This window comes from Colias philodice, chromosome 2 (genome assembly GCF_061535455.1).
Source record: "Colias philodice isolate Cphi_HAF_F1 chromosome 2, ilColPhil1 Martin Lab GWU primary, whole genome shotgun sequence".
NCBI classification, from domain to species: Eukaryota; Metazoa; Arthropoda; class Insecta; order Lepidoptera; family Pieridae; genus Colias; species Colias philodice.
Window position 1 is genome coordinate 238,281 of NC_143087.1, and position 13,561 is coordinate 251,841.

The 13,561-nt window shown below is 36.5% G+C and overlaps 1 protein-coding gene across 5 annotated transcripts in view; it reads right to left on the reverse strand.

The window, feature by feature from the left end:
* Positions 1-13,561, reverse strand: part of LOC149490122 (uncharacterized) — a 225,467-nt gene that overhangs the window by 8,709 nt on the left and 203,197 nt on the right. For all 5 annotated transcript variants that reach the window (XM_089701420.1, XM_089701437.1, XM_089701407.1 and 2 more), the window contains one exon: positions 2,702-2,755. In XM_089701420.1, the coding sequence (XP_089557546.1) occupies positions 2,702-2,755 (54 nt within the window). The remainder of the gene's footprint in view (positions 1-2,701; positions 2,756-13,561) is intronic.

A 13,561-nucleotide genomic window follows, 5' to 3' on the forward strand; every position in this document is an offset into this window, starting at 1 on the left:
AGGGATAAAAGAAGGAAGGAACTCGCTAAATTTAAATAAATTAAAAAATTAAAGGTCCTCGCGGAGTCCGAGGCGATCTCTCAGCAAAGGATAACATTACCGTTATTCAAATTAGTGAATGAATTTGTCGGGTTTGTGATTAAAAATGCGAGAGCCGAGCGCCGCTCGCGGAATTACAAACGGTTTGGAAATTAGGCCGAGTGACATCCCGAATAACATTATTACATGGACCCACTTAGAGCCTCTGATTTTGGATTCGTTAAAACCCGCTGCATTTCCCTCGCTGGGTAAATGTAAGCCGAGACACTTTTACACAATATTATTTAATATTTGGGTTATAATTTCGGTACGATTTTAATAGAGGTTAATCGGGCTACCGACCCCATACATGTCGTTAAATCTTTAAAAATATTCAGAGCAGAAAAGCTACAAAATTAGCTCACATATTTTAGTTTGCAAAGTGATTCAGGTTGCCAAAAGTGGCTGTTTGACGTGTGCCAAGCTTCAATTTTCAGTTTATCACAATTTGCACCGACTTTCATTTCTACTTTTTCGTGTCCATTTCGCGTCATAAAGTACAGCGTTTTGAAAAATATAATTTTAAAGCCAAATGCTCTCCGCCGTTTCATATGTTGCAGTGTGAATAAAATTACTTTATGTCCGGGCTTTAATTTACAGGAATGCACATACGGTGTGTGTGGTGTCTACGAATCTTTTTGTGAAATTATTTAAACTTACCTTAATGTTTTTCAGATTTACTACCGGTTTGGTGAACAATTTTAATCGGTTTTGGTGCACAATCTTCATATAAATTATTGTACAAAAATTACCAATTCCTGTCATTAGTGTACACACTGTAGGTGGTAAAAACGCTCTCAATAGCATATTCATGTTTGTTAGTTTAAAGAATAAACCAAATCCATCAATCCGCTAAAACGCTTCAGTTATACGAAAATAAAATATTGATTCGATTTAGTGGACAGCAATACCGTAACCAATTATATTACGCGGCTCGTTATTCAGATATTTAGAGGTAACGCACGAAGCCCGATAATCTATTTCGAATAGCAGATTCAAACTAAAACCAATTTCCGAGGTTCGTGCATTGATACGAAAAATAAAAGCTGCAACGGTTATTACACCGTACATTCTGCGAATATTTGCGTTTTCCTGGCCATTTCACTCCGACATTCGTTAGCGCGGGCCGCTCAAAGGGCGCGGGCTCGCCGTACCCTGGCCGCCAGAGTCTCGATGCTTCAGCATTCGTACAGCTTCCTTATAGCTTTACCCCCTGCACTTGAGCGATTGATCCATTTTCTGACGAAGCGTGAATTACATTTCTACGGCACATATTACATAATGTTGTGTTCCATGTGTTTAAATAATAAATGCATAGTTTAAGGACATTTGGGTTTATATCTTTAAAAAGTTTGTGCATTATTTACTAACTTGGGAAGTTATCCGAATCGAAAAAAATTAAAGTACTCTACGCCATTTACGAAAGTGCAAAAAATCAATCAGTGTTATTAAAAGAATATTAGTATCGTGTATTGGGGCGCTGAACCGCAGCCCTAAGTACGGCGCAATGTTATTAGCAGCGTGCAGCGGGCATCGGCAATCCGGGTCTGGGTGGAATGCATTTCCGCGCTTCATTTGTTGGCGACAAACGCTCGCCAAATGAGAGAGGCATTATGCAGATTTTGTACCTGCACGCAGCCGTGCGACAACAGCGAGCCGTTTAATCGGAAACTGTTAATTGTCAGCTCGGTGAATCGTCGGTGAATTGTCGGCGATTTGTCGGCCAAATAGACGGGCTCGCTGTATGCGGATTTAATTACGATAACTGCGACGAATTGTTTGCGGAACGCTCGCGAGTGTAACGTTATCAATATTTTCGACAGATTTATTGGTGTATGCTAATTGCTTGTATTTATGGGAAACAATTCAATACGAAGTGAATGTGGTGTGCGGCGTGTCGTGCGCGTAATGCGCGCCTCCATAGATATCATCAATGTTTGCAATTTATTATTTACATGGGACTGCGCCGTTTTGTTTAATCTGTTTCACATGTTTCATAGGATGATGTGCTTCTGAAGTGATTTGACAAATATTTAAACCTTGCTAATTCGGCGTAATGTTTCATGTCTATTGAAGCGAATATGACATATAGTTGGTAGTTCAAGCAGACATTCCCAAATGCAAATGCGAATATTCATGCATTACCCGTGTTTAACAAACAAACATGCACGCATGTAATGGTTGGTGGAGCTTTGGTAGCTTCTGACTTGTGACGTCATAGCATATGCGTGATCGGGCTTCATGGGACGAGTATATAATATTATGTAGTTATGGAATTGTATACTTAATAATATGTTCATTATCTTATGAAGTTAAATATGCCTCTTTGTAAAGTCTATCGTTTTCGTAGCTGAAAAGCTAACGCGATTATTATAGAGCGAGAGAGTTTTGTTTTTCACCTCCAATCCCGATATTTCATAAAAGGATTACAACTAAATATGGAGGATAGATATTAACATAATTGCCAAAAAGACAATTAGGTTTTCATGCGAGTAAAAAAGGTAAGAAGTCTTAGTTGTGATTTTACATGAGTAAAATATTTTGATTCATGTATGTGAATAGCAAACTAATCCACTGAAAGGTCCAGTATTTAAAGTAGTAAGAGAAGGTAATGAATACTTACAAAAAAAGCGTTGGACGTGCTGACGTCAGCAATCCTCTTCACACAGCGCGCCATCTGGGGACAAGGAGGAGAAGCGAATTAGTCGATAGCCGATAATTTCAATCCGACAAATTGCCCTCGTGTTTGAGTTGCAAATGTCCAGTGGCCCCGCTCGACCCCGCACTGCCCCCGCTCTGCCCCTGCGCTAGACGACTTTAGAATAAAACTAAAGTTGCAGAACTGTGGCGTGTTTGGCTTTGGTCGCTTTCGTTCGTGAGAGATTAATAGAAGCACGTTGTTTAACTATTATCATTGTGGTAAGCTCTTAATTGTATAGTAAGGAAAAGATTTAGCAAATTAGATTGTTTGGTATGTTTTCGTGACTATCAAATTATTATTATAAAACTAAACACATGTTACTTAGGAAAAACATTATTTATCGCTTAAATAAAGCCACTTCATTTTTAAAAACCTTCACGTAAATATATCCAAGTTTTCAGTGTACGAGTATACGTGCAGGTAACTTCATGAAAACTTAGCTTTGAGCATCTTAAACTTTAATTTTCAGAAAACTGGAGTTTGGACCTTCTTGGAGGTCTCGTCTTTACGTAACCGTAAAAAAATGAAAATACATATACTGATATTTATATTTCGTTCCTATTTTTTGTGATTCAGATGGAATGTTATTTAATCATTGACCTAGAAGTAAATGCTTACGTATTTAGACTGAATAAATCTATATGATTTATAATTGAAGTAATAATACAAGTTCTAAACATGATCATCATTTATTTTACCAAGTTGTTCAATACAGAAATACTTATACTCAACAGATAGTAATTACGCTTCGAGTTTCCTTCACGTTAGAAAACTTACAATAACAATTGAAGACACGATTAAAACTGAAAAACTAATATTGAACGATAGCAAAGTCAATTACAGGTACAAAGGGTTGTGAAGCGGTGATTCAAAGCTAAAATACAATTGTATTGTGGAGTGTAATGTGTTGACACTTGACACTTGACACCAGCCTTAAGAACCTAACTGGACCTGTGGGTCCGGTTGTTGACCTCACCAGCTGTTCTCAACAATACACAATAACTGAAGTGAGCGAATATAGTAATTTTGTTTTATAGCGCCGTGGAAGTGAGTTATTGATTTCAAACAGAAGATTATTTATTGATGTAGCTAATAAATTGAACTGTATAGAGCACTTACAAGGTGAAGTAATCTAACAACTTTTAAAGTATACTTTGACATTGTTATGTTGTTCTTAAGGGGGCGCATAAAGCAAAATAACCAATCTTCTATTAGATGATACGTGTAATATCGTGACAAAATCAAACGTTTATCTCGAGAAAAAAAGAGCGCCAAAAGTGGTTTATCGCAGATAAAACCAAAACTAAAAGTAATTACACAAAATGCTCTGACAAATATCTTGCAAATGTTTTAATATAATTGTTTATGAAAAAAAAATCATAATAAGTATTACCATGTCAAGTAGAAAACGTAAAAGTGTGAAAATTAGAGCTAACTTGGTGATTTTTTTTTATCGAGTAAATTTTAATATTTTATGTTTTTGATTAAACAGAATCGTTGAACATATCATCTAGTTTGATATATATTTTATTTTTTAGATTTGGTCTTGCATATTACACGTATCATCTAATAGAAGATTGGTTATTTTGCTTTATGCGCCCCCTTAAAGAAAGGGGTCATAATCTTGACTCCAACAAATAATAAGTCGGGTACAAGAAGATTTGTTCTATGATTGTTTTACGACGTGTTGTTTACGAAGCATTAGTCAATGACGTTATAAATTCAGTAAGGTCTTACTGATAGAGCATTTACAAATAAATATTTACTTGGTATATTCTGGTTAAAAAATATATTGTACAGAAAGTCTTGGTAAAAAAAGTAATTCATTTATTAAGTTATCTAGACAGAAGTATCGTAGCGTACAGCTAACACAGCGAAGTATAAGTTAATTTGATTAATGTTAGCGACAGTGGGAATAACTCGCGGGCGGCGTCTTGGCAGCGGCATGGCGGCCCCGCCGCCTGCGGTCGCGCGAACTGTGGGCCCAAACTAGCATCGTCATTACCGGCTTTTTGTTCTGCATTTGTAAATACCTTCCGGAGCCACCGAGTGACGTCGCAAATTACTTTTAGCGTGTAAATTGTGCACGTTCACAGCAGTAACGAGCCCGGCCGCCGCAAACGAACCGACCCACTAAAACTTTTTAGAGTCCACTCGCTCCCGAATTCCGCAGCATCACTGTTACGCTCAAGTATTCGAATGTTTTAAAGCGCCGGCTAAATGTTTGTAGCGTAATGTAATTGATCCTATTCCTACACGTTGTAAATTCCGCATACAATAACGAGCGTTGTATTTCCTACGAATAAGCATATTTTTCACAGTCCGCTCATCCGCGCGTGATTTATGTGTTATGGCGAAATAAACTCGACTACGATACAATAAGATATGAAATAACGTTCGTTTCTAAGGAGGAAACGGTAATAATAGGCTCTGCGTTAAATCCACTGGGAACATGAGCGGTAATGGTGCTCGCTCATCATGGTTACCTCTGTAATTACAATAAACGGTTCGTAATGAAATTGTTATAAGCATACCCTTCTAACTGCATAATGGTCGGAGCTGGGAACCGCCACGTGGCCCGCGAGCGCCGCATCTGTCATTCATACACAATGCTTGGGTTTGTGCAACGTTTTTCTTTGTCCATAGCACAAGAGGGTGAAAGAAATTCTTGAACGATAAATTATGTAAATAATTTATAGTCGCGGCGCGTCATTGAAACGACATAATTGCAATATTGAGAACGCTAATCACATTTTAAATGTAAATGTGAAGCAGCAAAGTGAAATTATATAGAGAACTAGTGGTCCGCCCCGGCTTCGCCCGTGGTACATATTTTGCAATAAAAGGTAGCCTATGTCCTTTCTCGGGTATCAAAATATCTCCATACCAAATTTCATGCAAATTGGTTCAGTAGTTTAGGCGTGATTGAGTAACAGACAGACAGACAGAGTTACTTTCGCATTTATAATATTAGTATGGATAAACAAATTGAATAAATTTTTATCAAACGAAAAGTTTCAGCGTTTCATATTGTAAAATATTGCTCAAATGCATTGCCTCTAGCCTATTTTTTAGCCATTATAGATCTTTATAACGTTAAATTTGTCCAACAAGATAGAGGCCACAGGGATAACGTCACAATTTATAAATATGTATAAGGTTTCCAATAACGTAAGCAGAGCAGGGTCGCGTAGCCAATATGTTTTGTTTGCAAACCGTTCCCCTCGTTAGAGCCTTACGCTGCCTGATCCGATCGCGCTCGCGGAACAAAACACGTTCTACACTCCCCGGTAATGGGGAAAAATCTCCAACACTGCGGTAATACAAATATATTGTAAGTACGTTTTGTTATCGGTTTTGTACGTTTTCATATTTTCTATAAATAGAGCCAGCAAAGTTTGTTAAAAATCTATGGTTGCTAACTCAAACTGAAATCTACGTGGAATCATGAATAAGGATAAGTATTCTACATAAAGGAACAATCTGAATATTTAAAGAGCCAATAAGAAAATATTTTAAACCGAGAAATGAATTAGATTACTTCGAGTATAATTCACGTAAAATACAGAATGGTTTCATCAAATTGTCAGCTTTAATTAAATTTAGTTTCAAGTACCTAATTGATACGTTTCGGGATTGTCAAGGCTAAACAAATAATCTTATTTAGTTGATAACCTCTAACGAGCCATAGCGAAATGTTACTAATAATTGGTTTACAGTTGGCTGGCTAGAACAAAGCCGCAATTATAAGCTTTGTACAACATGACGAGCAATCACTGATAGTATTTGAGATGGAAGATAAAAAATCCATTAGCGAGCTGTAATTAGAATGAGAAGATTTCCTTTGTACCTGTGGTGCACGCCTAGTTATTAAGAGTAACGGGTTAAATAGTTTGAAATAAGTGATTTGAAATATTAAATATTACGTGTACAAAAACATATTTCCGAAGGTAGTTGACGAACAGACAATTCTAATTTTATTGGTGTAGCAACTAAGCAATAACATGTAGGCAAAAATAGCTTTACCTTTTTGTATGAAGGTATATTATCTGGAAATACTTCTTGAACCCTTGCTATCGTAAATGTAAAGAAGTCGACACTGACTACACAGCAAGGCGGGGCACAATAGCATCCCATATCTGCACATATCCCCAGTAATAGCTTGCGGCACGCTAGCAAATTAACCCGGCTCCGCGTGATCCCTAATTTTCAGATACATCGCGAGGAATAAAGAGGGGATTAGGGTTCCGCGTAAATAAGTGCGCGTCACGGGTTCCGTGATAAGATTGCCGAAATGGCTCGCATGCTCTACCGGGTTATTCTTGACGAGCGTGCTTATCTGCTATCTACCCTCTGCTTTATGTTCTGTGCGGTGATTTGTTCCTGCTTATTGAGGATACATGCTTATTAGTTTGGGATTGGCTTTTGATGGCTACGCCAATGTTAGTGAAGCTTGCATTATATGAACGCTTTTAAATTTTAAATAAACAATATTATGATGTGTGACATGAAATAATTGAGCAAAATGCAATGCTAAATACAATTTTAAATCTTACCTATATTTATCTTCTTGTCATCTATTAGAGGAGAAAATTTAAACCTTAGAGCCATACAATGTAGGTACAATGAAAGTGGATTGTTTTGTTAACAACAATAGATCATTTGGTAAGGTGGGGCCGGTCGGTGCGTATTTCCTGATAACTTTGCACTCACCTAACTGTACTCTTGCTTCTGCTTTGAAATCTTGCAGTACGGTTAGCTTATAAATTATAGGTTATAAATCTTGTGCGTCTTTTGTGACGGGATTTTCAGGAGCTTAGTTCGCTTTATCGTTGGTGAAATGTTTGATTGTGAGGAAATATTGAATATATTAGGTATGCATTTTCAATTTGACTGCGTTATGCAAATTAGCACACTGTAAGATGATATTACCCTCAACAATATTGAGAATTACAATTGCTAAACTCTAGTCTGTTATGAGAACATCAAATTGAAGCGAAATTTGTAGACCATCTTTTTACAAGAAATCAAATAAATAAATTAAAAACTTTGCGTAGGAGGATGGAAGAGAAAAACGTAAGATTGCGCGGGCAGCGTCGCGCCTAACAGCTAGTGCGCAATAAAACAATTACATTATAGTCCTGTACTTCATTACAGAAGTCTTCGGCTAAGTAATAGAATGATGAAGTCCGTAATGAGCTTAGCGACGCCCCGCGGCGCCGCCTAATGAGGAATTCTATTTAATTGTACTTCACAAGTTTTTATTAATGACTCAAACTTAAACAATTCGCTCCTTTACTTGCAAGGAGATGTACCACGCGGCTCCTTTACATTTTGGCGAAAACGTATTTTAGTTAATTAAAATCACGATTTAATATTTAATATAATCTTCCTCTGACTTCGTACTCATTGTAAACTATAAAAGTTTTAGCAGAAATTGTTGTTATTTATTTTCATTTATAGCCAATCTTCAATTTATTTTGGGTGCTTTACGGAATGAAAACGAAATTAACACTTTGATTATAGTACTGATACAAAAAGTCGATTTTTGAAGTGTCTCTGACTGCATTGCTTCACTTCTTATCGCATGATCAACATCTCGAGCGTCTTGCACGTAAATTAATCTATCTTTTGAAACAATAAGAGACGATAATCCGGATAAATAATAGTAGCAATTGTTCAAAAGAATTAAAAGAGCAGTAAGTCTTAGAAGGTGTCAGTAATTAGTCGCACCTCGCGGCACCTGCGTCTTACGGAACTTACGGATTACGTTCATTTGTGAATAACTTAAAGAATGTATTAAATAATGTGCTATAGTTTTCTTGTAATTGGTTCCATTAACGCTGTTCACAGAGTTGTAATAATAATAATTATTATTATTTAAATACTTTATTGTACTGCCAACAAAAAAAAATACAAAAAGAAAACTTATGCTAAACTAGCGACCCGCCCCGGCTTCGCACGGGTGCAATGCTGATACTAAATACACTACAGAAAAATTGTGAACGTTGTATATAGTATAAAAATATAGCGGCCCGCTCCGGCCTCGCACGGGTATAAAATACATAGCCGGGCGGCCGCAAACGCTACGTCCTGCAATTTTTAAATCTGTAATATCTTCGAAAATATTCACTTAAATCATACGGTGTAAAGGGCCATATAGATCTATATTAAATGAACAATGTATCCATGGTATTTAATTGGTTAAGGATTAATGCTGTATTGGTTAAAATCGCTTCGAAAATTAGCCATTATTTGTCGTAAAAAGTAAATGACAAAAAAAAGTTATTGTGGGTTATCCATAAGAGATAGACATATACCATCGCGGACTTTTCTGTAGACCTTTTCAATGTGAATAATACTTAGTACATTATTTTGATAAAACTCGTAGGGTTCAGCCTGCGTTTGCAATGTAAGCGGAATAAATGTAATTTTTTACGACATCACATTAGAAACCTCAAAAATAACAGTACTTCTCCACTACTTAATGGATCTTATTATACATATAAACCTTCCTCTTGAATCACTCTATCTATTAAAAAAAACCGCATCAAAATCCGTTGCGTAGTTTCAAAGATTTAAGCGTACAAAGGGACATAGGGACATAGGGACATAGGGACATAGGGACAGGGAAAGCGACTTTGTTTTATACTATGTAGTGAAGAAGGCAGCACAGATGGCGGCCTTATCACTTATAAGTGAATTCTTCCAATACTATAATGTAGAGAGTAATTTCAAACAGGAATTATGAAGACAAAATATATTTCAAGTAAATGTTTATTTATAAATAATCTCTTAACTCTTTATCAGCAAAATTGGAATTACAAACAAGCGGGAATTTGTAAGTTTAAGCTTTGGGGATTACGGTTTTGGTGTCCGGTAAATTACTTGAAACTTTTTAACGTGGGCGGGACTTTGAAAGCTTTTCAATTTTATTGTGATGACATTGAGTGCCAGTTTATGAGCTATTGATGCCAATATATTCGAATTTGTTCATATTTAAGTACGAAGGTGCTTCTTTGAGTAGCATAAAATAACGTTTTTATAAAAAAATTGGCTGATCAGCTTGAACGTCTTACTGGGGGGAAGGGGGTTAAAATTTCTCTTGAATCAAAATCAAGAGCATATATTGTATTATACTTTTAAATAAGTGTTGAAAATAATAAAACTATTGATAAGGTAATAAGGCTTGATATAATGCCACTAGAGTTTGTAATATAAAAATAATGATGCAACGATAAAGTAGGTAACAATGTTTAATTTAACTACATAGTCAGATGGTAAACAATTTCACCCTGAACTAGATCGTAAAGCCTGCCATTAAAGAGTATTAAAGTTCTGTCATATAAAGCTCAGCCAGTAAAACAGTCGAGCGAAATACATAACAAAGTATCGTTTACTTGAGCACGCTTCGCTCAAAGCGCCTTTGTAACGAGTGGCTAAGAAACACATTTTTACAATTTAATTAGCGGGCCCATACGTCTCCGCCGCCGTTCCGCTCGAGTTTAACAAAGAAAGGTTCGCTAAGTGGCCATTAAATCCGCCTGTTACTAATCCCGAATAGGATAGAAGGTAATTTGTCAGAATTATTAGCTCCTCAGACGAGAGGTCACAATGTAACGATAATTTATACTCGGCCGATCCATCAAAGCCCGGCGAAATTCTGTAAAATCTTTGTAATTTGTTATTAATTACAACTTTGATCGGCCGTTTCTGTAACTTACAATTTTTTACCTCCCGTTTCACATTTATTAGAAATAATGGATATTAATTGGTATTGTTCAAATTTCTACATGGAATGAAATGCTCAAACATACGGGTAATTGCCATAATTTTGTATGTATTACAAAAGTGTTTTCAATACACAATCGATCATTTGAAATAACTTTTTTATGAGCATACGTATTTACTGTTACCGTACGTCTCGAAGGAACATCGAAGCAAGCTCGGAAGTAAATAATTTTGACGTAGTATTTGTCCGCGTGATGTTTATCGATATCTCAAGCGTACTCCGTCACGAAACGATTTTCTTATCCTCCATCTCGTGGCATTGTCCGAGTTGTTTTGTCGAAGGCTCCAGAAAGTTTATATTGTGTCTACCCTCGTCCCTCGCGTCACACACGAGTGGTCCGCTCGGCGCTCCGCAAACACTTCGAGACGAAGAAACGAGCGGAAGCTGCGCAGCGACGGCAGATAATTAAGAGGGTAACAAATACAATTAAAAGTTGCCAAATTATAAACGACTCGTCGAATACAATTGTACATTCCGCAGCCGAGACGAGCGAAATTATGATAAAGCAGTCTTGTTTCGTAATCTTGTGTTTAAACTTTCAATGTGAATTTTCGGCTGGTTTCCACTCAACTTAAATGGGACTATTGATTATTCGTGAGGCGTACGTTTTTTATCAGTCTGTAATAGTATTTGAATTTCGTAGAATTTATTTGGTTTCTGTACAAATATAATACGGCTGTCAGAGAAAGTTAAGCTTTTTGATTTCCATCAAGCATCTGTTATTGAATAAACGCCACGATTTGATTGAATAGAAATTGTTTGTCTATCGGAATGGATGTATCCATTATAATATTGTAATTCGATAAAGCGCCGCTTGCAATCTGCTGCCACGTGATATCGGCAAACAGGCGGATCTGGGTCAGCATTGTTGTGTTGCTGTTCACACTAATAAATAGTTTTGTGGTTGGCCTGCGATGCTAATGGTTGAACTGCGTTTTTTGTTACGCCTAACCATATAGTATTTATGAGCTTACTCTAATTTATGAAATAATACATATATTTTTTTTTATACTGAGTATTTATATTTTCTTCATTGTAGTTAGGCCTTTTAAAGTTTGATTTAACACGACCAAAAACACCAAGACGCGATAAAGCAAATTTATTCGGAGGAAAACGAAAATATAACGGACAAAATGAAATAACACGTCAGAGTAAAGACAATTCTGGAAAAGGAAGCGCGGTCTTCGCGGCGAAAAATTTAAAAATATTTGACACGGACCTCGGGGAAATCAGGGAATCGCGGGAAACAAACCGCGCGGCAATCCGACAGGCGAATATAATCCTTATGCCATTACAATAAGGTGGTGAAGGGCGCACAAGTGCTTTATTAAATTTGCGCCGAGAAATGACCCGGCGTTGTTTTAGCGGCAACTTGAGTAAATTTGTTAGTGGAGGTGCAATTTTCTTGAAAATAATCGTCTGCGGTGTATTGGGGTTATATTTGTTGGACGAAAGTTGGTGTTCAGAAGATCACACTTGAGCTTCGGCACTTATCATATTAGTAAGATAAGTGCTGAAATTAACCAGTTCAGTTTTTACATTAATGTACCTCAAGATTTGCTTTTTTTAATAAAATATACCTATTTAATCCTCTTTGATATCCATATTCAAATTGAAAATTATAAGAGCCGTGAAAAACTAATAATCAGCATTAATAATGTATTACAAAAGAAAACGTTGAATAAAAAAATCTAATTGGAAAGCATTCGACAAAAAAACGTAACAATAAAAAGAATGGCAAAAATAAATAAGTTTGTAAACGCATTGTAGTCGCGGGGAGAGTGGAGTCGGGAACGCGACGACATTCCGAGCCGCGCTTCTAAATGATCGAGCCTTGATGGAGACAATTTGTCGCGGCCCAATCCCGGAGATTGCGTACAAATTCACAAAAATACAAAACGTTTTCTTATTTTTCATATGAATCCGCCTCTCTTATGATTGCGATATAAATGTTTGTTTCTCTCGGCCAATTTTAATAAATGTTTGATACAGTGCCGCCCCAGAATATTGTGTTTCCGAACGAATCCTTGTTTGTTATAAAAGTATTCGGTGCTGAAATTAAGTGGTCATCTATTAGATTGTTTATTGAGGACGAAATTGTCGGTTCCCGCAATACTGATATTTGTTTGAGAACTTTATTATGTATCATTTATTATTCTTTTTATATAAATATTGTAATATTCTTTTATAAACATTTCGAACGAAATAAATACGAGTAATGATTATTATCGTGTAAATATTTAAAGGTAAAATAATTGTACACAATGAAATATCAAATTTAAATAAAAAATACCTAACCTTTATTAAAAATCACAATCTGTAAACCAATTGTAATCCCCAGTCACACGTGAATAAAAAAAAACAGTACAATTAAACAACATTTAAAGGTTCTGAGCGCCGGGATGTTAATCCTAAGCAAATATCCAAATTAACTTTGACAAATATAACCAAAGACAGGCTGCGGCCGGCCATTAATAACGTTTAGCGTGCGGTTAGCTCGGTAATGGAACGCCTACTCCATCTGCTCTTACCTGATGTCATTCAATTGCCTGAGATATAATTAATTGTTTACCGCCTGAGAATTATGTCTGCACGTTCCCTACAGCTATATACTATACAGTATACAGTATACAGTTAACAGTTAGATAACAACGCCGGATTCATGATTTATCACCGCCGAGTTGTTTCAAAGGATCTTTGTGGAACGATAGACAATTCGCTTAATAGCTTAACTTTTTAAACTGTTTTTGAGTTGCTGTTATATTTATTTTTAAGTTAGTGGGTAACCATGATGTCTTTAAAGCAGTATTAATTCTAGTGTGAAAAATTGCCAGAGCTGGAATTAATACAGCTTTGAAATATCATGGTAAACTAGTGATGAGAAATACGTGGAAGTCGCGGTAACAAAGCTGTCCAGTCTTTGTTCTGCGGCTACAAATCCAACCCAGGTTATCCACATAAGCTGGCTGGGCTACCGCAGATCGCGATTT